The sequence below is a fragment of the Lissotriton vulgaris genome, chromosome 10 (genome assembly GCF_964263255.1).
Source record: "Lissotriton vulgaris chromosome 10, aLisVul1.2, whole genome shotgun sequence".
NCBI classification, from domain to species: domain Eukaryota; kingdom Metazoa; phylum Chordata; class Amphibia; order Caudata; family Salamandridae; genus Lissotriton; species Lissotriton vulgaris.
In genome coordinates, this window is record NC_141698.1 from 172,315,637 (window position 1) to 172,342,908 (window position 27,272).

General features: G+C 49.1%; 1 protein-coding gene across 1 annotated transcript in view; it reads right to left on the reverse strand.

The window, feature by feature from the left end:
* DNAH3 (dynein axonemal heavy chain 3) overlaps positions 1 to 27,272 on the reverse strand; it is a 614,138-nt gene that overhangs the window by 23,735 nt on the left and 563,131 nt on the right. Inside the window, exon 58 of the mRNA XM_086940811.1 lies at positions 22,999 to 23,141. Within this exon, the coding sequence (XP_086796937.1) occupies positions 22,999 to 23,141 (143 nt within the window). The remainder of the gene's footprint in view (positions 1 to 22,998; positions 23,142 to 27,272) is intronic.

Consider the following 27,272-nt stretch of genomic DNA (forward strand, 5'->3'; position numbering starts at 1 on the left):
TCCACTTCCAAGTCAACCAATACACTTCCATGGCACTTTAGGTAGCTTCACCACAAAGTTCCATCTCGCCATATGTTTGTTGCCTGGTATGTGTCGTATAGTTGCATTGAGAGACCTCTCTTGGTGAAGCTCGACCAGGCTTACCGCACCTTTGTTTTTTCATGTGGGTTCCCTTGGTTTCTTTCTTCCTTGGTTCATCCCTCTGGAGATTTTTCTCCTTTTCCAGTGTATTTGCTTATGTCGTTTCTGTCAGTCTACCACCGTCTAGCGGATCCTGGAAAGGCTTATTTTCAGTATTCGTCAGCTGCCTGCTTTATTCCGAGAGTGGTAAGCAGTATTTCATCATGAATGTTTTTTCAATACTTTAGTACCATATTAATCCGTTGTACCTTATTAAAGAGTAAACCTGCTTCCCACTGAAGTGAAGTACTGCAATGCATGAGAGAAATGCCTGAGACCTTACCCCTATCAGAGAATCCTATTTCTCGCCCCTCTCTCTTCCTTAACCTCCAATTTCCCCAGGTTGATTCTTTGCCTTGCAGTTCAGCCTCCTGCCGGGGTAGGGAATCAGTGAGCGGTGAGGATACTCATTAGGTTCACTGCTTGGCTTCTCGAAAGGAAACTGTTTTGACTGATAATAAGGGAAACACAACTTGCAGAATCAACCTTCTCAGAAATGTAATTGTTGCAGTTCTCCCTCTACACAGTATGCACTGACGCATCCTAGTACAGTTACAATCCAGTTAATTCATATTAATGACTATTATTGCAGTTGATGTTCATCCAAAGGCAACAAATAGCTGTCTGTGCACTGGTTGTATGTTCTTACAACGAACTCCGTTGTAACGCATGCCTTTACCACGTATGCATTACAACGGAATAGTATTTCCACGCTTATCCTTCTCCACGTATTTTTCCGTGGTGACGTCATACGTCGTAAAGAGGAAGCGGAAGTTTCTTTCCGTTTCCTCTTGTACGACGCTGATTGCCTGCACATCTCGACTTCAGGTTAGGTTTTTTGGGGGTGGGGGGAAGCCCCCCAACCCCCTTTTTTTAATTGTACCCTTTACCACACATGCCTTTACTACGTACCTCGTAGTAAACGTAAAGGCTTTCGTTGTAACCACACATGCGTTGTAATGCATGCGTGGTTAAGGTTTTCGTGGAAACGGCCGCGTTGTAGTGGCCGTTTCCACTGTGCACTGAGGTGTAATTCTGTAGAGATCTTCTTTGGATCCAGCCTATGCGCCCTGTCCTATGTTAAAAATGGATGTGATGGTGGAAAGAAAGTAGACAGCTGTACATTCTGGATTAAGGAAAATCTGTCATACCTTTGGGCAGAAAAGATGATTTTGCCCTCTTGGTATTTTTTTTTCACAACAAGTTTATTGATAAAGATGAGCACATGTGATAGAGTGGCCCCTACAATCAGGATGGCACCACCAAACATACCGAGACAATCATGAAGATAGGACTAAGCGTCCAGTCAAGAAATCAATGCAATACAAGGATACAGGAAACATTAACCCCGTCTTTATCTTTTCATCTACCCATCAACCCAACTCCCAGAACCCTCCCCTGGATCCCACCCTAACCCCAGGTATGTGCGCATATACAGTATCGACGTAAGTTCCTAGTGCGGCAAGTGTAGGTGTGGGGGAGCGGGGTCACCAGGCCACATGGGGCTAAAGATCTTCCTCCGGTTCAGCAGGGGGGTCCAGTTGCAAGCCCCTGTGGTCTGCCCACCTTTTCCATATTTTAAAGTGTTTACGGGGGCATCCCCGAGCCTCGAAGATCGGGCGTTCCAAACCCATACAGAAGTCAATGCCAGCCTTCCATGCACTCAGGGGGGGTGCCTCACATCCTTCCATGCTCGGGCCAGATCCCTTTTGGCCACCACCAGCCCCAGGAGGAGCAGGTGCCTCTTGTAGATATTTCCACCCACCCCCTCTAGGATGTGCAGCAGGCCCAAACGGTGGGTACGGGGGAGGGTCCAGCCCAATACCTCTGACAAACAGCCCCACACACCTCTCCAGAAGCCAATCAGTCTGGGGCACGACCATACTGTGTGGAGTAGTGTACCTATCTCCGACCCACACCGCAGGCAGTCCGGGGTCCCAATCAGTCCCGCCTTCCACAGACGCTCGCGCGTATAGTAGGCCCTATGGAGAATTTTGAATTGTATGAGTCGAAAACGCATCGCAATAGCCGCACCCCTCGGGGACTCCAGGGCCTCTCGCCAATCATCCTCATCCAACTGACCGACGTCGGCCTCCCAGGCCGCCTTCAGCGGGAGGAGGGTGGAGGAGCAATGGATGACCATAGTCTGGTAGATGCGCGAAAGTTTTCTATCTCCAAGGTCACCCATGAAGACTTTCGCTTCGATCGGGCTGAAATCAGGGAGTGAGTCAAGGTTGGTAAGACTGGGCAGCAGCGCATGCCGGAGTTGTAGATATCGAAAGAATTGAGTTTGGGGCATATCAAATTCGGTACGAAGGGCCTGGAAAGATTTGAGCGTCGTGCCGGACAGCACATGGCCTAATTGCGAAATACCAATCGCGTCCCAGCCGTCGAAGCCCGATAGCTTAGACAGTTCCGGCAGCATACCATTATGCCACAGGGGCGTCTCCGTGGTCAGTCTGCCCCACCAGCCCATGCGACGCAAGGCCTGTCGCCACACCGCAAAAACAAGTCGCGTAACCCTCGGCAACGAGCGACGCAGTCTGGGTGAATAGAGGATGGTGTGAAGCGAGTTGTCACCCATCAAGGCACGCTCCAGGGCATAAGCTGGGTCTCCACAATCGCCATACCACCAGTCATTCAGGATGAGAAGATGTGCGGCTTGATAGTATGACAGTAAATCTGAAGTGGCTAAACCCCCACAGTAGGTGGACAAAAAACAAGTACGCAATGCAACTCTGGCAGCACCTCCAGCCCACAGAAAGCGGCCCAGCACCGAGTTGACCTGCCTAAACCACTGAGGCGGGATGGGATACGGATGGTTCTGTAATTGGTATAATAGGCGCGGTAGCGCCACCATTTTAAATATAGCGGAGCGGCCAAAGATTGATAGGGGCATCCGAGACCAGGTTTTAACATCTGACTGTACCCGCTCCCAGACTGGTATGAGATTACGGTCCCATGCAATGTCCGCCGAGTCTGAGAGAAACACGCCCAGGTATTTCAGCCCGGTCGTGGCCACTCGCAGCCCCGAAGCCGAGGGGTCCGTCACCTCGCCCCCTTCCAACACCCACAGCGTGGATTTATGGAGGTTCAGAAACAGGCCTGAAGCCTCCCCAAACAGTTGCATAACCTCTAGGACACGCGGGCCTGAGCGCCGCAGGTCGGTAAGGAAGAAGAGGACGTCATCGGCGTACAGTGCGATTTTGTCGGACAGGGTGGCAGTCCACTGGAAGCCCCGTATCAGCGCGTCCTGGCGCACCCTGGCAGCCAAAGGCTCCATGGCGAGTGCAAATAAATAAGGGGAAAGAGGGCACCCCTGTCTGGTCCCGCGGCCGATATGGAACATCCCCGATACTGCCCCGGCGACCCGCACCGAGGCCGTGATATCTGTATAGAGGAGCCGGACATACGACAGAAAGACCGGGCCCAGGTTGAGACAGCGCAGCAAGGCAAATAGGAACGACCAGCTGACGGAGTCAAACGCCTTATCAATGTCGGCCAGTAACAGTGCCGCCTGGTCCCCTAAGGTCCCAATGGCGTCGATCGCCGCCTGTGCGCGACGGATATTATGCCGCGTCGCCCTGCGAGGCATGAAGCCTGCCTGGTCAGGATGGACCAAGTCCGTGATATGCGGAGCGAGCCTGTTCGCCAGGGCCTTGGCCAAGACCTTGGCCTCAACATTAATCAACGAGATGGGCCTATAAGAGTCATGGCGATCTGGGGGTCTGCCCGGTTTCAAGAAGACCACTATTTCGGCGTGGCGCCAGTCCGGGGGCAACACCCCTCGCTCACGCGCCACCTCAAGCGCTCGACGATACGGAGAACCAAGCTGTACATGAAATTTCTTGAAAAATTCACTCGGGTAGCCGTTAGGGCCAGGGGCCTTGCCAGTGCTGAGTTGCCCCAGTGCATCACCCAGCTCCTCTGCTGTGAGAGGCGCCTCTAGGGCCGTCTTGGTCTCATCCGATAACGGCACCGGTGGCAGCTCTGCGAGAAAGCGAGCCAGCTCACTGTCAGACAGGTGGTCGCGCGGGGCGTACTGGGTTGAATAGTACGTAGCAAAGCTCGTCGCCAGTTCGTGCGGGTCGGTCAAGACCTCTCCCTCACCATTTGTAAGGCCTGGCAGCAGGAGGGGTTGGAAAGTTTGGTGGCACAGTCGATGGAGCATGGAACACGACTTGTCCCCCCATTGATACACCCTACTTCTGGTGGCTAGCCATGCCTGTTTGGCTTCATCCATCAGGAGGGACCCGTATGTTTGCTGTGCCTGTAACAGCAGACGTATCCCGACTTCATCGTCACCCTCGCGGCTTTCCTGTTCCAGGGTCGCCACTCGTGCGGCCGCTTCGGTAGTTTGCTCCTGACGCTTCCGCCGAGCTGCCGAGCACCATGCAATATCTATTCCCCGTATGGTAGGCTTCATGGCTTCCCATACCGTTCCTACATCGGCATCCCCAACTAGGTTTTCCCGCCAGTAGTGGTCAATGGATTCGCGCAGGTGATTAGCATACTCCGGTTGCAGGAGATGCCAAGAGGACATCCTCCAACGGAACGGCTGCCTCTTCCGGGTGAGTTCCACATCAACAGAGACAGGGGAGTGGTCGGACAGGCCCCTAGGCAGGATGTCAGCGCCCTTTACTCTACACAAACATTCCCCAGGCACAAATACACAGTCAAGCCTAGAGAACGAGCCGTGCACAGCTGAGACATAAGTATATTCCCGGGCTGCGGGGTGCATATGTCGCCAAACATCTACCCAGCCCAAACCCTCACTCATTGCACGCAGTCTGGTGGGTGAAGGGGAAGGGGGCTGAACCTCGATCCCCTCTCGGCGCCTATGGCGATCCACGCATATATTCATCACATCGTTCCAATCTCCCCCAATCACAGCCAACGACCCGGCAATGTCCTCCCACACTGCAAACAACCTCTCAGCCAGGGCCCATTGGAGGGGGGGAGGGGCGTAAACGCTGCCAAACACCACTGAGTCCGTGCCCACCATGCCTTTAACAAACAAGTAGCGACCCTGGGGATCAGCCCACTGCTTCTCATGGGTGTACGCCACTCTACGGTGGATCAAAATGGCCACACCCCTGGATCCCCTGGAGAAACCCGCATGGAAAACTTGTTGATAACCAAATCTCTGTAGGCCCAGAGCCTTTGTGCCCATCATGTGGGTTTCTTGTAGCAATAGAACATCTGCAACCTCTTTTTTCCCCCAGCGTAGCACAGCCCCGCGTTTAATTTTGTCTAATAAGCCCCTGACATTCCACGTAATCACCCGCATAGAGTCTGCAGGGAGTCTATGAGTCAGTTCAGCCATGGTCCATGAAGATCCACCACACAAGCCCTCCACACCCGCGCCACCCACCACACGCCATAAGGAACATTTCTGCGACACACACATGCACACTACCGCCCACCCCAAGGAAAACAAACCCCAACTCTACAGTCCCACAGCCCCAAACAGTCCCAATCCCCAACTCAGCGGTCCCAACCCCGACCGCCCACATCCCACCTCCCCCCCACCCTATACCTCAATGAACTATGAAGTACCTGTCGCGGCATGGGTGGTCCCGAGACCAAAACGCAGGGCCCGGGCCCACCCATACCAATGGATCCCAACATCCCCAAAGAGAACAGCAAGCTCACCCCACACTCCCCAACTAACAGTACCTCCCCTTAGGGCCCCCCTTCGAACATGAGAGGAGTAGGCCGCCCATGGGTCAGCACCCCGAACCCCATTAAGCACATGTGAACCACCGCTTAAGCGCAGCGGGACAGAACTACAACAGACATTACGCCCTTCCTGTGTCCAGCTATGGCCTAGACCACACCACACCATGCACCCGCCCATCAATCAGTAGTGTTACCCCAATGGCCATCTGCCAAGGCCAGAAACGAAATGTCGCTTAGGAGACAAGAGGGGGGCTCCACGGCTCTCAGGTCCCAGTCCCAGACTGAGCAGTGTCTGACTGTGCACCATCCAGCTGGCCACCCCCGGATTGGGAGCGTCGCCGTGACCTAGACTTCCTGTGTCTCCTGCTCCTGTTGGATGATTCGCCCCTCTCTTGCGGCGACCCACGCGATGCTCCGGAGTGTAGGCCCGGCTGGGCATTCGGTCGGATCCTGACTGTCTCATCTGTCCAGCTAAACACCGCCTCCGGGGTGTCGAAAAAGTGGGTCTTGGAATGAAACACAACCCGCAGACGAGCAGGGTACAACAGTGAATATTGAATTTTCAATCCACGTAACTTGGCTTTCGCATCTTGGAAGGATCGGCGCTGCTGCTGCACCAGCCTGGTATAATCCGGGAAAATCATAATCCTGTGACCCTCGAACGACAAGTCCTCCTTTGCTCTTGCTTCTCGGAGAATAACGTCCCTGTCATGAAAGTTAAGGATCTTGGCGATGACTGGACGTGGTCGCTCTCCGGCCGGCGGTTTCTGCGCCATGGCCCTATGGGCACGCTCCACCACAAAGCAGCGTGACAAGACGTCCGGGGGAAGCCAGCTCTCCAACCAGCGTGTCAAGAATACATCCATGGACCCCTTTTCACAATCCTCTGGAAAACCCACAAAGCGCAGATTATTCCTTCGCGCCCTCCCTTCCGCATCCTCGACACGGAGCGCTAGCCCCTTTTGGATCCTGGCCATGTCCTCCACTTTCTTTTTCAGAGCCACCACATCGTCCTCCACCCCTGTAATCCGAGTTTCGGTTTCGGTGATGCGGGCCACAGCATTGCGGAGATCTTGACGCAGCAGCATGACATCGGCGCCAACCGCCCCAATTTTGGCATCAAGCATGTCTCTGGACTGCGTAATGGCGGCCATCAGGGCCGCATTATCAGGGCCTGTGGTCTGGCCACCGCCGGATGCCCCGGAGCCTCCACTGGGCCCTGTGAATTTATCAATCGTCCCTTGCTTGGTGGACCCAGTGCCGCCCCCACCTCTCGTCATGGTTGGTGGCAAGGAAAAGGGCCTCACTGCCGAAGCGGTGGGCCCCTCGTCAACAGCAATTCAACAGTATCGTCCACTCGGGGGCCAAGGAGACTCCGTCGGGGCTCAAATGCCGTCCCCAGTGGGCACCCCCAGAACACAGACACCGCAGCCCAGCTCCGGGCAGCAAGCCCCAGCGGGAACGTTCAACAGGATAGTTTCTTCACCAGGTTAGGGCTTCCTGGATCTCAGTCCGGACATCACCCAGGATCTGCGAGCCAGGACGCGCAGAGGAAGGTCTCAAGAACCGGGGACGTCCAGCCCCGTCGTCTGCCTGGCCACCCCACACCCAACTCGTGTCCCAAAGCAGCAGAAGATGCAGGGCAGACACTCGGGTCTTCAGACTGACTAGCCCCGAACACCTCCCGGGTCACAAGTCACAAGTCCCGTCACAGCGCCCCAGCGCCGGTCCACCAGAGGGGAGGAGGAGGGGGGGGCCACTCACAGTTTGTCTCGGGCTATCCGTGGGTGACCTCCACGCACCATCCGGGCAGTAGGCTCGTCCCTCCAGGCACCACCAGCTCCAGCCATCCAAGTCCGACGTGGCGTGCAAATCTCTAGCTCTCCAGCCGCTCCGAGCCCACCTCCCGGTCCAGGAGCCAGGGAGAATACCATCCGGCCGAGGCCCACCAAACTCGAGGCCCCGGCGTCCCCAGGGCCAGGCAAGCTGCAAGGACACTCCAGAGCACCAGTATCCGAGGCAGGACCCAGCGGGGGGCTCCCTCCGTCGTCTCACCGGCCCCAAGCAGTCCCGGGAACAGGCCCGGAGAGGCGCGCCTCAGAGCGCACGGTATGAGCAAAATGCAAGGCCACCGGGCAGTCGGGTGTGGTCCGCGTCCCAGCCCCCAGGGTCCTCCTGGACGTGGTCAGTGGTCACTGCGCACAGTAGGTGCCACACCGACCCTAGGAGCCAACCTCTGCGACCCCCAGTCTCTCAGACTCGATCCGGCCCGGGGTCGCAAAACTCGAGGCCCCGGTCTCCCGGGGTCCGCACAGGCCGCGGTGCCCCCACGCTGTCCCAGGAACACCCCAGGTGTAGCCTCCGACGTTCCAGGTACCCCCAGTGGTCCTCGTGAGCTCCGGCGCCGATGCTGCTGGGTGGGGAATCCCCCGACCGGCCCGACCACTGGCCGTCGGCCCCGGGTCCCGAAAATCGAGGCCCCGGCTCCACTCGTGGACAGTAGGCCGCACCGCGTCGCCGACAATCGCGGGTCACTGGAGCAGCTGATGAAGCGGGGCGGCACACCGGATAGGTCTCGGTGCCACCCGGAACACTCCCAGTACAGGTAGGGCAGTTTGCAGGGCTCGGGGGCCAGGATAATGATCGGATAACGTGTGGGCCGGCGGGAGCTCCTCTAAGCTGCGACCGCCATCTTCGCCCTCCAAGCCACGCCCCCCCTCTTGGTATTTTTAACCCAGAGAAAACAGTAATGAAGTAATTTAGAGTTTGGTACCATAAATTGGCCGTGATCCCGCTTCACAAACCTGATGATTTCCCTGGTCTACTTAGAGTTGAAGGAAGAGCTAGATTTGTACTGTTGGTACCTCAGCTGGCTCTGCTGGCATAAACCCTTGACCTGATGGCCCATCCCCAACTAGGCTCCCAGGTCACAGTGTTGCTCGCCCTGTCCTCATTAAAGCATGGCGACCGTCACTCATTTTCCCAAATAGGCAGTTCTGGGTAGGTTGAAAGCTCAAAACGGCCTCACGCCGGGTAAAAATGCCCCTTTAATTCTGAAAATAAATTGCCCTTTTTGAAAGATTTGTTTCAAAAAATAAAAAGCTTTGTCAATCACGTGCATCAAACAAGGTGCCAACTACGGCTACAATGGTGACTCTACTGTAGGCACCGATATCCTTGCCTGCATGGTGGGTGACCATAAATATGGTGAGCAGGCTGATGGCCTGCCTGCCCTCCACTAAATGAGACTCTGGGTCTGTTGAAGAGCCTGCAGCTCAGCCATACACCCTACCACCACAAACACTGTCTTAAAATCAGGTGTTTTAATTCCATTTCTTGGGGCTTCAATGGTTGAGCTATTAACCGAGAAGCATATCAGAAAATCAACAAGAATCATATCCCAGAGCACAGAAGAATTTAGCAACCAGTAGACACTTTTTCACCTAGCCCATCAGTAAATGATAGACAACTGCATTGCCAAGAAAGTAGGGTATTCAGGATTTCTCATAAATATCAGTACCATGTCATATACCCTGTTATTATGGATACTTGCCATTTAAAATCCAGTACAAAGTTCCTTCTTCCAAAAAACAATCCAAAGAGGTTTCTTCCATGGAAAGAGGAATTAATGAGGAGAAATACAAATATTTTTCCTAGTTACATCTGTAGGGTAGGAGCACAATTTCGGTGCGAACCCAGGTTTATAATTCTTTGTAAATCTGGGTTTGCATCAAAATACATGAGCCGATGCATGGGGATGCCCATTGTCCACCCAAGTAACACCTAACCGACGCAAAGTAACACATGGCCGTGCTATGCGCTGCATTGCGTTGCTTTGTATATAATAAACCGCGCAAAGCCACGAAATGTGGCTTTGTGTGGCTTAGTAAATCTCTACAATGATTTTTGCATCCGACTGCACCACAAAAGTGTGGCAACCCTGATGCAAAATCATTGTAAATCTGGCCCTTTATATTTTACTCGCTAACACTCATGCGAGTAAGCATTTTTTTAAGACGAGAAAGACTAAGGGGCAGATTTACAAGCCCCTTGCGTCTCTTTTGCGCCACCGCTGCGTCACTTTTGTGATGCAGCGTCGGCGCAAAAGATGTGCCATGGTGCGGGCTATTTACAACGTGACGCATCTGGGAGATGCGTCACGTTGTAAAGCCCTGCGCCTTAAGGAGGCGTTCTGGTGCAGTGGGGGGCCTTCCGGCGCAGGAACGCCTCCTAAAAGTGGCTGAGTGAAATCTACAAGACTTCACTCAGTCACTTTTAGGCCAATGCTGCGTCAAAACTCTGCGCCTGCTTGAAGCAGGCGCAAGGCTTGACGCAGCATTAGTAGAATGGGCCCCCCAGAGCATTGCTGGAGCTGCGTCGCGCATGCGACGCAACTCCAGCAATGCGATACCTTTACGGCACAGATGCGTGACGCATCTGTGCCGTTTTTGCCCCATGGTGCGCCGAATTGTAAATGCGGCGCATCATGGGTGGCGGAGGCATGGCGCACAATTACTGGTGCATCCCTGCTAACTTGCAGGGATCCGCCAGTAATTGTAAATATGCCCCCACGGGTTGAGCAGTGCTGCAGGTTTGTATCTGAAAGCACCATCTTAGGGTTACTCAGTTGATATGGGGCGATGGAGAGAGGCGGTGTAAGAGGTGAGGATAGTATATTGTTAGATATATTAGTCTTGGCAAGACACACAGTTGAGGAAGTCACTTTTGAGTCTGATTTCAGACGCAGGTAGGAAAGATATTGTCCTGAGTGAAAGATATTCCATTGTAGAAGAATGAGGAGATAAAACGAGCAATGGCAAGAATTTGCACAGGAGGTTCTAGAACAGTGAAGAGGTTATCCCAATATCTTCAAAAGTTGTCAAATGATGTCTTAATGTGGATAACACCTGTGTGACGTTATCCTAAGTTGGCTGACAGCAATAACCTGCACATTGCCGTTTCCTGTCAGGAAGGATAACCATGTCGCTTTGCAATGATCATAATTAATTATTTATGTCTTTATTTTAAAAGTGTTAAGACAGACTGGGATCCCTTTCTAAGCACTATAGCAACCTTTACATATTGACATAGGGCAAAGAAGTGTTATTTGCCTCTATTAAAATATACTTTCCTATAACTTATTCCTATTTTACATGTTTACAAAGAAGTTTACTGCTCTTACGTGGATGTTGGTGTGCTTTGCATAATAAAAACAACAGTGATATTGTTTTTTCCTACAATGCAACATACATCTGCAGTTTCATGGAAAGGTACAAGGAAAATAGGGGAGATGTAAAAAGTTAAAAAGAAGGTTACAGGAGTTTGAGCTGGGAAAATATGTCTAAAAAGGGATTTTTAGGATCAAGGGAGAAAGAACATTAAAACCTGACCCGAAGGTAAGGAGTCTTATAAATAGTTGTCAAGGCAGTGGTTGAACTGGACAGATTTGTGTTTACTCCTAAACTGAAGGAAGGGAGTGCCACAGGGCTGGAGTCACCCCTGTGAAAGAGGAAGCTTTCTTTGTCCGATTTTCAATTATCTTCACTTCTCCGATTGTTCTTTATCAATCGAGATCTTCAGAGAAGAAGCAAGGTATGGTGGATGTTTACAATCAATTGCCTTGAAGATCATGCATTTTCATTGGACCCTCATTCAGGCGTCAATTGGAAACCAGTATCATCACCAGGTAGATGTGATTACACTTTTACTCCTTGACCAGTAGTCCTGCACTGGAATACAGCCTGGCTTTGAGGGCTGAGAGTTGGATTTTTGGGAACCGAATCAATGCTGTTGTAAGAGTGAGAGAACATGGCACATGTCACTTTGAAAAATGCAAAAAAGTGCATTTTTCAAAGAAATCGCAAATTACCACCAACTTGAAGTTGGTGGTAATTTGAGATTCCTTAAGGCCAAATTGCACTTTTATTGTGCTTCTTACATTACATTTAAGGAATCGCAATTTGCGTTTCCTTAAATGCAATCTCAAAATAAGGAATCGCAAATTTTGCGATTCCTTATTTTGAGAGGCAGTTTTTCTGTCATATATGCCACTGAGCCAAATTGCGATTGCAAATGCCGAAATTCTGCGAATTTCGGCGTTTGCAATCGCAATTTGGAATGATACATATGACCCATGGTCATTTACACTGACATGTTGATTCATAAAGAAGCTTAAAGACTTAGGCCAAATCCATTTCCTTTGAGTTTGGAGAGCCATGAACTTAGGATAACTCATGCAATCCTGTGAACTCAATTCAAAAAGGAAAAATAATGTATTCACTTATTGATGTATTTATTCTCTCCTCTTCTTTCAATAGCACTTTAGCACACCTGCCCCTTAATATAGAGAATCTATAGTGTACATTTGTATTCACATTCCAGTGTCAGATGTGAAGTCTTAGAAAAATGTATTAATTGGATTCTCTCCCCTCCCTTTTGTGTCGCCTCTTCGCTGTGTATGATTAGTTGCCATTCTTCAAGTTAATGTATAACATCTCAGTGGTTCTGATCATAGTGCTTTATTTTCTGTGACTTTCTCTTCTCAACAAAAAAAAAGAGTTTGGAGAGCTATGCTATGTTGAAGTATGATTTGACGTGCAGAATAAAAGAATTTCAGTCTTTTCCAGGCGAAGGCTAAGAATGTTAGCAGCCACCTAGTTCTGTAGCTTCTCAAGCCAGGATCTTAGTAAGTCGATATCAATCAGTTGGGACAACTTCCAAGTAAATTTGAGTATCACCTGCAAATTGTGGATGGAGATTCTGGGCTCTTCCATCAGGACACACAATGCTCCATGTACAAGTTGAACAATGTGGGTGCTAGGTAGACCCCAGTGGGAGACTGCATGTTACCATGGCTGGGTCAGAGGACGTTTCCTATTCTAACAATCTGTTAACAATTCATTTGGAAAGGGGAGAGACAACCTGAAACATTGTCCCGGAAACCCATGTGTGTGTCTATAATTTCATGAGCAATTATATCAAAGGCCACAGAGAGGTTCAGAAGTGTAAGGCGACAGGTGTCGCTTTTATCCAATATATCACCAAGTATTTCATGGTGCAGTTTTGGTGTTAGATCCTTTGTGGCAACCAGGGGCCGTCTTACAATAAGTGTCCCAGGGGCGCAACGGGCGTTTGCGCCCACTTTGTTTGCCCCCGGGGCACTTTTGTATTATAGAAGGGGGCGCAGATGCTTGTGTGTCCCCTTCTATAATACCGAGAATGCTGGCGCACTTACAGCGCCAACGCTACCTTCAGAGGGTGTTCCCTCATTTGCATAGGGGCGTGCCCTATGCAAATTAGGGAATTCCTTTGACTCTGCGCCCCGCCATATTACAGAAGCGGGCGCAGAATCAAAGGAGCCCTCTGGAGGCGCACTTGCAGTGCGCCATTTAAAAGGCGATTCAGAAAAGGGGTTGGTGATGAACAGAGTGTCTGAGTTAAACAGACCACTCTTACCCAGTCCAAAGATCAGGGCTTGATCCATCACCGTTATTTATCTCACTGCACCATCCCAGCTCAGAACCTGGCTATATGCAAATCAGTCTGTCCCTGGCCCAGTGCATCATGGGAACAGGGCAGACTAAACTACCAAGCCAATTCTTCACCAGAAAGGAGACAAGCTACCGGGGACCGGTTTCTGGCATTTAAAAGGTGGCACACTGTCAGTGTGCCTCCTGAGAGCAGCCCTCTGCAGGGGGTAAAAGGGGTCCCATGGATCCCCCAGACATCCCCTTACAGGCAGGTGCAGTCACTGACTGCACCCACCTGCAAGGGGATCTCTATTACCCTGTAAAAGTGCAAGCAGGTGCTCTGTGTTTTCACATGAATGCGCTGCCCTGGGGTCAGCGCGAGTTCACGGCTGCCCTGGGGGATGCGCATACATCATAATCGGGCGCATTGTGATTGTTTGCGCCCAGCGCACCTTTTAAAAGGTGCGCCGGACGCAAACAATAACAATGCATAATACGGCCCCAGATTGGTAATGTGCTAGTAGTTTCTTGATTTCAGTCAAATAGATGAGCTTATTTGAAACACATTTTCAGTCATTTTATCAATCCAAGGTAGGTTTGAGAAAAGATGATCTTTGTTACTTTTCTTTGGATGTGCCTCCAGTGTTTTTGGTAAAGGAGCTCTTAGACCTATTTTAGAGATTTGGGGAAGATGCAATTTCGGAAAGAAAGATGATTAGTTAACATCACGCCTTCACGAAGATGTTAAAGTTCTTCTTGATTGTTGTTGAAGGATCACAGCAATGTCATCTCCAAGATCTTTACCTCTCTGATCTGATCTGCACTTCAGCAAGGAAAGATGCCAAGGTCAATCTGATTGTTCTGAGTGCCAACAAATTAACATAGAGCTGCTTCTTGCTACCATTCCTCTGGTAGATCACCTTCTATTTATTTATTTATTTATTTATTTATAAAGTTTTATATAGCGTGAACTTGAACCAAGAGGGTATCAGAGCGCTTTAAATTTAGGATCCTTGCGTTTAAAGTTACATCAGTTACAAGAGCATATTAAGGTACAGTGCACATAAACAATGTTGCAAGAATTCGTAGGAGGGAGGGGAGGAAGGAGTAATAGAGGGGAGACGAGGAGGAACTGTGCCCAATGTCAGGCTGAGTAGATGATGGTCAAGGGGGAAACCAGGTCCAATCTCCTCATTAGCTGTCTAGCAGCTCCACCGGTGAAGTAGTGTGAAGTAGTGTGGCTCACTGGTTAGAGGCGGCAGACCCGAGAGCAGAGGACGGCCCGGGACCAGGATTCGATTCCCGGCGCGGCAGGTTTCTGGACCAGGGTCAGCGGACTCGATAATTCTCTCGCCTCGGTGCCCACTCTGATCAGCGTTCACACTCGGCAACTCTGGGCATTAGCTTGCCTCATCTTCACTAACGGCCCCACCAGACCGCCGGGGATGCCTGGTCTCACCCTGGAGATACTCATTAAGGGACCATCTCTCAGGGAAGCCAGGAAGTGTTTCGCAGCGGTCGAAGCGCCTTGGGACCCTCCGGGTAAGTAGTGCGCTATATAAATGCCTATACATACATACATACATACACCGGGCATCAGCCATGTTGCTCAGGTCTCAGCGTTCAGGAAAACCAGTTTTGAGTTTATTTGATTTGAGAAGTTTATATAGCGCTGGCTAGACCCGGAGGTATCAGAGCGCTTAACCAGAGGATCGTTGCATTACAAGGTACATCTAAAAAGGTATATATAGTGCTGGCTAGACCTGGAGGTATCAGAGCGCTATTCCAGAGGAACATTGCGTTACAAGTTGCATCAGTTACAATAGCGTAGTGAAGTACAGTACACAAACAACGAGGTTGAGAGAATTTATAGGAAAGGAGGGGAGAAGGAGCCATAGCAGGGAGACGATGAAAAACTGTGTCCAATGTCCATCTGGGTAGATGACAGTCGAGGGGGAAACCAGGGCCTCTCTCCTCATTAGTTTTCTAGCAACTCCACTGGGCATCAGCCATGTTTCTCAGGTCTCAACAGTCGGGAAAAACTGTTTTAAATACATACATAGGCTACAGTAACAGAGTCAAGTAGTGGAAGAGCATGTCCCCACTAGGGGATAGAGGTAACAGAAGGAGGTGGGGGGAGGGAGTAAAAACAAACCAGAGAAGGAGCTGGGGCTGCCTTTTAGGCCGATGGGGGATGTGTTCAAGGTCTGGTCAGAGTCCGGTGGTAGGGAAAACTGTGGCAGCCATCTTGGGGTCAGACAAGGGATTCTGACCTTGGAGTTAGAAACAGGCGGTACCCATTTTAGACTTTCGCTCTATTATTTCAATGCAAGATCCACAGATTATCAATGACAATACAACCCTCACTAAATATGCCTGACACTCTGCTAGAGAAAAATATTGGCCCTGTAGATGGTGGTCGCCCAAACTAGCTCATGGTATGCTGACCTGGTCACCAAGAGCAAATTCATTAGTTGGTCAAGCTGCTGTGACCACTGCTTCCCCAAAATACACTGTAAAGACACCTCACACCTAGTCTTTACTAAGATACCAGTAGAGTGTAGGAAACACATTAGTTCTAGTAGTCTTTGAAACAGTATAGCTAGAAAAGTATTTTCTGGCTCAATAAGAGGAGCATTCATTTTGATGTACCAAATGTTTCCTGGAAGCAGAAAAGCCTTCCTCAATGAGGTCAGCATTACCGCTTACATTTTGTTTGTGTGAGTCAGATTACATTTTGCGTTATTGTTCTGAGAATTCCAGCTCATATAGCAGATGCATGGTATTGTCAAATGCATATCAAGGTCTTTCATGGGAGACATCCTGCAAGACCTAATTACCCGGATAGTGGTACATAAAGTTCTTGCTTAAATCTGCTTTTACCACCCTCTTCACTCTATCAACCTGTGGAGGTGCTCCTATCAGAATATAAGGTAGCCCCCTGCATTGGTAAAGCTTGTCTTCAGGGATATAACATAGGTACATTCTTTGTATTGACAAAAAGAAACTACAGAAACAGAGATGCTTGAGGCTCCAGCCAGCAAACACCCTGCAGCTTTGAGAAAGGGCTCCATTGCTAATTTTTCTTTTTTTCATATATTCAGATTGTAGCGGGGAGGAGGCGGACCGGGTATCAGACACTACCCCAGTGCACGAGTGGTGGAACTATGCCTTACGTCCTACCTCTCTTTCACCGTCTCAGGATCGATTGGAGACGGAGTCGAACAGCTGGTGGACGCAATCCGAGACAACAGGAGAGGCCTGTACCTTTTACGGGGCCGTCTCAGATGCAGAGGAACGCCCCCCAGCAGAGTCACTATTGTGCCAGCCAATCCGGATGACGGAAGTCGACAAACCTCTGGATGACGTACACCCAATCGCGCCGCTAAGAGGAGAGGAGGACGGAAGAGAGGTGTGTCCCGACACCGAGGAGGAGAAGAGCGGAGATCGAGTTTGCGGGAGGAAGACCGGAGAAAGCAAGGAAGAGCGAGAAGCAGAGCCAGGAGGCCAACGTTATCACGCAGCGCCCAGCCACGCTCGTGGAGGAGTGTGGCTCTCCCAGGTGCGTCACCGTGTGGCAGGGTGGCTGGGGAGGCGGGACGCTTCCGTGTAACTATTGTATAGATTCCCTTGCCCTTTCTTTCCTTGACGTTTCCCTGCCCTTCCCTCCATTCCTCCCTCCCTGCACCATACCGCTTACCTCCACGACCTTTCCTCACAGTACGCCCTCACTACCAACGTCCACAGAAACTGCATAGCACACATGTACAAACTCACCGGTGTCCTCACTGCCCTGTTACCACCTGGGAAAGCTCTAACCTAGAACGCCAAACTAAGAGAGTGTTCTTTCTCCCCGCATGTGGCGCTGGAACACCCACGAGAGACGACAACCGTGTCGCCAGGGAGCGAAGACGTGCAAGCCCTGGGAGGACTATCAACATAGCTGACACCTTGGATCCGGCGGCCTTAGCCAGGTAAAGACTCACTCAGAGGAGAAAGAAAACATTTATTAAAATAAAAGCATCACTTCCACGCTCAAGTCTTAGTGTCCCTCCTTCTGTATCGCCACAACTGGTGTCAGAAGTGGGATCTGACCCATCCATCCCGGTCATAGAGATGGATCAATTAATCCAACATATTATAAAGGGTCAAGAGAAACTCGAGTGGGGCGTGGAACGCCAGATGACGTCAGCGCAGGCCGACAGGGAAGCGTTCCAAGCAGCCATGACGGCTCAGATGGAGGGGCTACAGAAAGCGATGAAAGAGACAGGGGCTGGACAGACTATAGAGCGAAGGGCACCCGTACCCCATCCCTCCGGAGTGTCTTTACAAAAATATAATACAGGAGACGACCCAGACGCATTCTTAACCAACTTCGAAAGGGCGGCCAGGGCCTGTGGATGGCCAGAGGAAAAGTGGCCTTTCTTTCTAGCACCCCTCTTGTCAGGCGAGGCCCAGGCAGCCTACCAGGTCGCAAACCCCACAGGCACTACCCCTTATCACCAAATAAGAGAAATACTACTTGATCATCTTGGCATGGACTCAGAATCCTACCGAGTCAGATTCCGCAAAGAGAAGGGTCTGCCTGGCGAAAACCCAAAGACCCTATACTTCCGTCTCAAGAACGCAGCTGATAAATGGATCAAACCGCAAGGGAAAACTAAGGAAGAAATAATGGACTGCATATACCTTGAACAGTTTATGGAGGCCCTACCCTATGGGACTTCAAGGTGGCTACGGCAACATGCGGGTCTTACCCCCGCACAAGCTATTGATATGGCCTCCACCTATTCAAGGGCACAGCCAAAGACCTGTCCCTGGGAAGGGGAAAAGGCAAGACTACAGACGGCGGCTGTGAAACAGGAAAAAAAGTAAAACCCGTACCTGAACCCCCTAAACCAAGACCCTTTAAAGTCGAGTACCCGGCAATGCGGGGTCCACAGTGTTTTGACTGCGGAGAATGGGGCCATATCGCCAGGATGTGCCCAAGAAAAAAACAAGGAGGAGCCCATGGAAGTGGGCTATGCCCCGAAAGCAGTCATGTATACGGCAGAGATGGGTCCCTCATTTTACGTAAGGGTTTTAGTTAATCAACGATGGGTTAGAGCCTTGCTGGATTCGGGCTGTCGCCAGTCTGTTATACAAAAGTCATTAACTTTTTCCCACCAAATCATTCCTGGGTCTCGGGTCTTCATAAGGTGTGTCCACTGGGATGTAAAGCCATATGAGGTAGCCAGGGTCACGATACAACCAGAAGGTAGGAAGCCTTGTGTAGTACAAGTGGGGGCAGTTTAAGCGTTACCGGAAGACCTGATACTGGGGTTGGATAATCCCGATTTCATGGCCTGTTTTATGGATAAAGCTCAGGCCCAAGGGAAGAGACATCCTACCACCCACCCCAACCTGATAGTGGTAGAACCATGGGTACTATATCGGAATTTCAGTTTCGCCCAAGCCAATGACGCGACATTGTTGAACGCTTGGGAAGCGGCTCATGTGAATCAGGGAAACCCCAATGCACCATACCCTAGGTTCAGCATTGTAAACGACCTCCTTTATAGGGAAGGGAACGAAAGGGATCCCAAACAGCTGCTAGTTCCCAAAGAGTTCCGTGAGCAAATACTGTATTACGCCCATTTCCATTTAACAGCGGGCCATATAGGAGCAGAAAAAACCCTACAAAACATCCTCAAGTGTTTTTTTTGGCCAGGTGTCTATACAGAAGCAACAGCTTATTGCAGGACGTGCGAGGTCTGCCAGAGAAAAAACATGCAGAGACCCCGTCTGTTCCCCTTCAGCCTATGCCCATCATAGGAAAGCCATTTGAGAGGGTGGGTATGGACATCATTGGTCCCCTACCACGTACATCCAAAGGGAACACCTACGCTCTAGTATTGGTGGACTATGCCACCCGTTTCCTGGAAGCCTTTGCCCTAAGAGCGCCCACAGCCAAAAACATAGCTGAAAGATTCCTGGAACTATTTTCACAAGTGGGGTTCCCAAAAGAGATTATAACAGACCAAGGAACCCCCTTCGTATCCAAACTTATGAAAGAGGTCACGCAGATGCTAAATATACAACAGATACGCACGTCTGCATACCATCCACAGACAGACGGCTTGGTGGAGCGCTATAACCGCTCTCTTAAGACCACCCTTAGGAAAATGTTGACCCTAGAGAGTCAAGACTGGGATCGACTACTCCCCTTGGCCTTATACGTACTGCGAGCCCAGGTCCAAAGCTCCACCGGCTACTCAGCTTTTGAGCTGCTATATGGCCGGCAACCGCGTTCTTTGTTGGAAATAACAAGGGACGCTTGGGAAAATTAGGAGAAAGAGGATTCCAGGTCACTACTCGAATATACGCAACAGTTGCGAAGTAAAATAGGGAAACTAAGAGACCTGGCCTACTCCAACTTAGAACGTAGCCAGTTACGTCAAAAGAAAACATATGACAAAGGAAAAAGATGGAGAACTCTAAGAGTAGGAGAATGGGCCTTAGTCCTTCTACCCTCAACAGCCCATAAATTCCAGAGGGAGTGGAAGGGCCCTTATCCAGTCATCCAGGTGATAGGGAACACTACATACCGGCTTCAAATCTCCCCAGCTAGGAAACAGTGTTTTCATATCAATTTACTGAAAAAATGGTTAGGACCCCCACCCCGATCCATCCAGTTCGGGCTTCCGTCTCCCTCCGAGACTACGACGCTGGAGTCCTTACCGATAAACGACGATCTCAGTCCACTCATGAAGCAAGAGCTTGAGGCTACACTGAGGCCCTTTGCAGATATATTTTCCGATCAACCGGGGTGTACCTCCCTGATCGAGCATAAGATCGAGACTGAGCCAGGAAAGATAGTTCGGTTAAGGCCATATAGGATTCCCGCAGCTAGACGGGAAACAGTAGGAGGGAAATCCAGGAAATGTTAAAATTAGGGGTAATTAGACCCTCTCGCAGCAGTTGGTCATCCCCGATAGTCATGATCCCAAAACCTGACGGGTCCACCCGGTTTTGTATGGATTTTAGAGCCCTCAACTCGATTTCCTCCTTTGATGCCTTCCCCATACCACGGGTGGATGAGTTGATCGCACGCATAGGGGAAGCCCGGTTTATAACCACGCTGGACCTCACGAAGGGGTACTGGCAAGTACCCCTACGGGAGGAAGACAGACACAAAACAGCATTTTCCACCGATGAGGGACTATTTGAGTTCAACGTGTTGCCGTTTGGGCTACACGGGGCTCCAGCAACCTTCCAGCGCCTAATGCACCAGATCCTCCTCCCTTTCAGGGCGTTTTGCTCGGTATATCTAGATGACATAGTCATATTCAGCACATCCTGGGCCGAGCACCTGGTCCACTTACAAACCATAATGCACGCCTTGAGAGAAGCAGGGCTACACATTAACGCCAAGAAGTCTAGAGCAGCCTACGGCAAGGTCAAGTACCTGGGATACAGGCTGGGCAAAGGAGCCAAAGCACCCCAGGAGGAGAAAATAAAAGCCATAAGAAGCGCTCCCTTTCCCTCTTCCAAAAAGGAACTGAGAGCTTTTTTGGGCCTTATCGGCTATTATCGCAGGTTTATCTCCAGTTTCGCAGAGATAGCCACTCCACTGACCAACTTGTTGCATAAGGGAGTAAGCCACAAAACCCTCCTACACCCCTCGGTAGAAGCGAAAAAAGCATTTGAGGACCTAAAAAGGGCCATTACCACCAGCCCCGTCCTGATAGCTCCCGATTTCAAGAAAACCTTTTTTTTAGCCACTGACGCTTCTGATAGGGGTATAGGGGCAGTCCTTTCTCAACTGGGGAATGACGGGTCTGAACACCCCATTCTGTTTATAAGCAGGAAACTACACGACAGGGAAAGAAAGTACCCCACAATAGAAAGGGAATGCCTGGCTATACGGTGGGCTGTGGAGAAGCTCAAATATTATCTGGAAGGAAAACCGTTCGTTCTCTTCACTGATCATGCTCCCCTACAGTGGATGTATCGTCAGAAATCCCAAAATCAGAGGGTGTTACGATGGTTCCTTTTCCTACAGCCCTATTCTTTTACTATACAGCACAAAAAAGGTAGAGACAATAGTAATGCTGATTATCTGTCCAGGACTCAGATTCTCCCCGATCGGGAGAATCCAGGGGGGGAGGAGTGTAGCGGGGAGGAGGCGGACCGGGTATCAGACACCAACCCAGTGCACGAGTGGTGGAACTATGCCTTACGTCCTACCTCTCTTTCACCGTCTCAGGATCGATGGGAGACGGAGTCGAACAGCTGGTGGACGCAGCCCAAGACAACAGGAGAGGCCTGTACCTTTTACGGGGCCGTCTCAGATGCAGAGGAACGCCCCCCAGCAGAGTCACTATTGTGCCAGCCAATCCGGATGACGGAAGTCGACAAGCCTCTAGATGACGTACACCCAATCGCGCCGCTAAGAGGAGAGGAGGACGGAAGAGAGGTGTGTCCCGACACCGAGGAGGAGAAGAGCGGAGAGCGAGTTTGCGGGAGGAAGAGCGGAGGAGCGTGAAGCAGAGCCAGGAGGCCAACGTTATCACGCAGCGCCCAGCCACGCGCGTGGAGGAGTGTGGCTCTCCCAGGTGCGTCACCGTGTGGCAGGGTGGCTGGGGAGGCGGGACGCTTCCGTGTAACTATTGTATAGATTCCCTTGCCCTTTCTTTTCTTGACGTTTCCCTGCCCTTCCCTCCATTCCTCCCTCCCTGCACCCTACCGCTTACCTCCACAACCTTTCCTCACAGTACGCCATCACTACCAACGTCCACAGAAACTGCATAGCACACGTGTACAAACTCACCGGTGTCCTCACTGCCCGGGTACCCCCTGGGAAAGCTCTAACCTAGAACGCCAAACTAAGAGAGTGTTCTTTCTCCCCGCATGTGGCGCTGGAACACCACGAGAGACGACGACCGTGTCGCCAGGGAGCGAAGACGTGCAAGCCCTGGGAGGACTATCAACATAGCTGACACCTTGGATCCGGCAGCCTTAGCCAGGGAAAGACTCACTCAGAGGAGAAAGAAAACATTTATTAAAATAAAACCATCACTTCCACGCTCAAGTCGTAGTGTCCCTCCTTCTGTATCGCCACACAGATACACCTCGTTTTCATTTTCTATATTGGGTATTTGACTGGTTGAATAATAAATTAGATATTTATATTTAGATCATTCATTGCTCTTCAACATGGAAGACTGTTCTGCTGCCTTGTGTTTTTTTTTTTACATCAAATTCAGCAGAGAAGACTACCCACCAGAGACTCTCTTGGTCACTGACGGATGTACCTGCCAATGACAGTGCAAACGTAATAATAGGAAAGGAAATATTCTATGACCAAATGCCATCAGTATTCCTTCTTATACCATTGATGCTTATCTCATCAGCTTTTTTGATAGCAGTATAAAGGCTGCAAGTTTAATTCTTAAAGTTCTACCGTAAGCTTGTAAATGTTGCCAGTGTGATATAAATTTATTGGCAGGAGCACTGCCCCCTTACCCATAACTTTAAAAAAATTACATTTGGTAAACTAAGGGACAAATTTAAGCACTGTGTGATCAATCATAACAGTTTAAAACAATTGGCAAATGTCAACCAGACTTAAACTGTTCATAATGTCCAGCAACCAAGGTCAGATTAATAGAATTGAGATATGTACCTGTTAAATCTGATAAGTTCTTGTCGAAGGACGGTGTTCATGGACTCGTCATAGACTACAGGGTATTTCTCCATCACCATTTCGATGTTAAAGTCTTCTGGTAACTTTGAAAGTATGTCTTTTGCCAAATCTTCTACAACTTCCTAAAACAAATAAACCTTATTTAATGCTTAACCTTTAAGAGCAATATGTGTAGCTTTATGAAACACACAGTATGATGATACATTAGGAATATCAGGCCACTTCAGTTTGCAAACTCCTAAGACGCTACTAGGTGGATTCGCTTAGGTTTTTACCCATGGACACAATTATGTGATTTGGTAGGGAGAGCATATAACAGGAGGGAGGGAGAAAGCTGGGTAGTCTATTGAACGAGGTGAAATTAGTTGGCTTTTATGTCATAGTTGAGCAAAAGAACACTAGCATTACATTAACTTGCCATGAATATCAATATTCTGATTGTACATCAACATGGTGATGGAGTTTAACACCTTAAGTGCTGCCGTCGGCCAACGGTCGTCGCGAGCACTACCTTGCCAGTGCTGCGCACGACCGTTGGCCGACGGGCCAGCATTCGTTCGTCGAACGTTCAGCACTTGGCGCTGAACATTCGACGCTCTTAAGGTGTTAAGGTCTTTATATAACCAAGGAAACAAATGACAACAGTAACAACACACAGTTTTATTGAAGGACAAAAGTACACGTTTTCTGTCATTGTGAGCTGAAGAGTGAATGTTTATTGTTTCAGTGTGATCAAAGAGGCACATACCTATGCCAGGAATGTGTAAAACTTAGACCTTCCAATGAATCAAATCCCTTGTATCGGAAACATTGCACCCTAGATAGGGAGTAGTAAAATCTTGAACTGCACATAAGATTACTATCCCTAGGAGCAATGGTCAATAATACTGCTTTTCACAACCCAGCAGGGCACAGTGGAAGCGTCAGCGCAGGAAGGCTAAATGGCTGCCTTTACTGTACATATCCCACTGAAGTTGAATAATGATTTTTAAGATTTGTTCCTGGCTCGGCCAAATAAGACTAGATGCAGATTATGTTTTACAGTCTCCAAATCAAAACTGTAAATTTCTCGACTAATATACCAACAAGCTCACCAAATTCTAAGATTGTGATATAAATTGAGAAAAATACCTAAAATGTGTTTTCCCTTCAAGGAAGAAATTTGCAACCAAATATCGGTGTGGTGTTAACTTTAATTTGTTCAAGGTATAACTAACCTGATTTCTCTCGCCGGATGCATCTTGTTGGATCAAAATGAGATGACACTCGCAGCTTTGACATGATTCACTCTCTTTATTAATATTAATACAAATAGTATTACAATTTGATGATTGTGGCGGACACAGCTCTAAAACCCAATTATGAACTTTGCAATTCATGAGAAGGTAATTATATCTGACAACCGATGGTACTTTTGGCATTCCCATGGTGTCTTGGCATGAGGTGTGAAAAACACACCTTCTGTTGAAACTGTATGGCTAAATACAAAGAAATATATACTAAACAGCACATTAGGTGTGGTTTGAATTTAGTCTGGAGTAGGACATAACATAGCTCTTATTAGCTTCCCTCTCTCAGTCTGCACAACTAAAAGACCTGTTAAGTTTTAGGGGATACGGTTAGTGGGAAGGGTGGGAAGGGTAGAGTTACAGGATTCACTACACAAAATGAACCGAGTATGGCACTAACTATACATGCAAATCTGTTATTAGTTGTGACTCTTGAGGGAGAGGTGGGGAATTCACAAGCTACTTGAGGCTTCACATGAACATACTAAAATCAAAACATATGTGATGTCTGCTTTTAGGTCTGGGCTTGAGACAACTTTCGTTTTTTCACCAGATTCATGCAATCATATATTTCATAAATAAAAAATACATACACAGAGGGACTTTGGGCCTGCCTTCCTCATCCATTGATCTCTTCAAGTGTCATTCACATTTTGATTCTGCCCACGGTAGCATACAGAATTAACCAATAAGCCAGCTGATGAAATGAACATGTTTTTGCTATTTTGTTCATGCATTGTTCCATGAAACTTAGCATTCGCTGCATCATTTTATGTTTAGTCGCCATTTTGAATCAGGCTCTTAACTGCTTCTTTCCTCCTCGAGACCATGTGTTGTGAAAAGTTTAATTTCTCCAAGGTTGGGCCTTGCTTCGCAAATGAATACGCTATTCTTATTAGCGCATACCTTTCCCACTAGATAGAGGTCTTCTCCCACCAGTTTTGTGCATGCATGGACGGAGTGACCATGGGTAGAACCAAAACCCACCCTACTGTACTTCTGTGTGTTAGCAGCACCTTCTTGGAAAATTCCATTATGGGCGGGTCTTCCTTGGTTCTGAAATGTACATAATGTATTGCTATGTATGCTGAAGTCTGTCCTCTCTGCAACACCCCTATGCGACTGGACAGACAGGGCTCCACTCAAGTGTATCTGAATAATCATATACTTGGTTTGTGTTCTCTACTGTCTGACCGACTCTTCATTTGGTATGGAAAGCTGAGAGGTGGTCACGAGTGACCCGGGTGACACTAAACAGGCCACTTCCTTCACAGTCCACTTCAGCCATTGGCAGTATTGTACTTTAAGTGACGGCAGTTTTGCTGGTCACATGTGCATCTCCTGCTAAAAATAGTGTGCTGGAGTGCCAGGATTGGTGGGACAAGCTGGTAGGTGAAACAATGGTTAATGTTTATTTGTTCTTTTTTTCGTTGAAAGCATATGCCTCAACTTTAATATATGGCGAAATTAGTACTTCTCTTTTTTTCATTTCCATTGGATTTGTTTGCAAAAATATTGTTTAATGGATATCCTTGTTTCTATTACATTTTAGGCAAATACAGATTCATTGGCCTGCTCTCACATGGCTCATTGAGCTGACACTGGTTGCCTAAAATGATGAATGACAATCTAGTACCATGATCATATTAACTGGGCACTCATACTAAAAACCTGCGATGGAAACTACCATGAAAAGTAGCTATGCATCAGGTATTTTACAATGCTCCATTTACACTATGATAACTTAATGTTTTTATCCTTTAATCACTTATTTTAACAGGCCTCTGCACTCAGTATCTTTTTTCTGCTCAGGCGCACAGAGTTTCTTTATCCCTCATTATTTTCTTTTCCCCTGATGCACTTGAAGCTCTTTATTTAGGCAGGTTCCTTTATTTCTCTCTCTTTGCTCCCAGGTGTGCTCTGGCTGTGCCATTTGTGCAGAGGGAACAAACTGAGACAGCTGCGACTGCCATTTTGTAACAGTCGGCAGTCTAGTCTCTCGGGCCTTGAATTCCGGCCCCTATTTATTCTTCAGCATGGCGCGCACGCACCGCTGGCACTCTGCTGGTGCGCCAAAGGCAAGCCCATCTGTGCCTGTCCAAGCTTGAACATCGCCAAATGCTGGGAACCCAGCTTCTCTTCACAGAGATGTAAGCGTTTTCACCCTACTTCCTTATACTAACAATGAGCTTAAAGCTATCAAGGAATTGGCAATCTCACACAGGACCGCAAAACTGCTTGGTACCGCTCCACTCTCCCTGGAGTTGGAGGGTCTTCCCATCTGTAGGAAATGCAGCTTTGCCTGCTCTACCTGCCCCCCCACCGGAGGCCTCTAATGTTTGGGGTGGGGGGGGGGGTAATTCTGTGCAGGTGTAGGACTCAGAGGAGAATTCCTTCCTTCCTCATGCTGTAGACCCCCAGCCTGATCTTATCTGTAACCAGATCTTGCATAAAGACCTCTATTGTAATTCACAATCTATTCCTAAACTTGCCACTGAAATGTGGGAGTTCATCTCCACCAACCAGCCAGACATTTGCTTTATTCCTAAAACATGGATTCACCCTTCTGCCCTCCTCTACATTCTCATAGTATTCCCTGTAAACTTTAGGCTGATTAGGTTGGACAGAGAGTCTGAAATAGGAGGAAGAGTTGCTATTGCCTTTCACGACCCCACTAAAGTTGAGGTGGTGAGCTCCCTCCTTATGGACAAGGTGGAGCTATGCATTTTTAAACTGGAGATCCCTCCTGGTGACTCTAATCTACGGCACCCTGGGCCCAAAAAAGATTTCAGCCATAGGTTGGTTGAAAGTATACTTGCTTCAGATACATTTCTTTTGGTGGATGATTTTAACTACTATGCTGAACTGCACTTCGATACGGAGACTCCACTCCTGCTCTCTGACCTTGAGATGCAGGGGCTACAACAGAATTTTACTAGCCTCACACATATAGTGGGCCACACA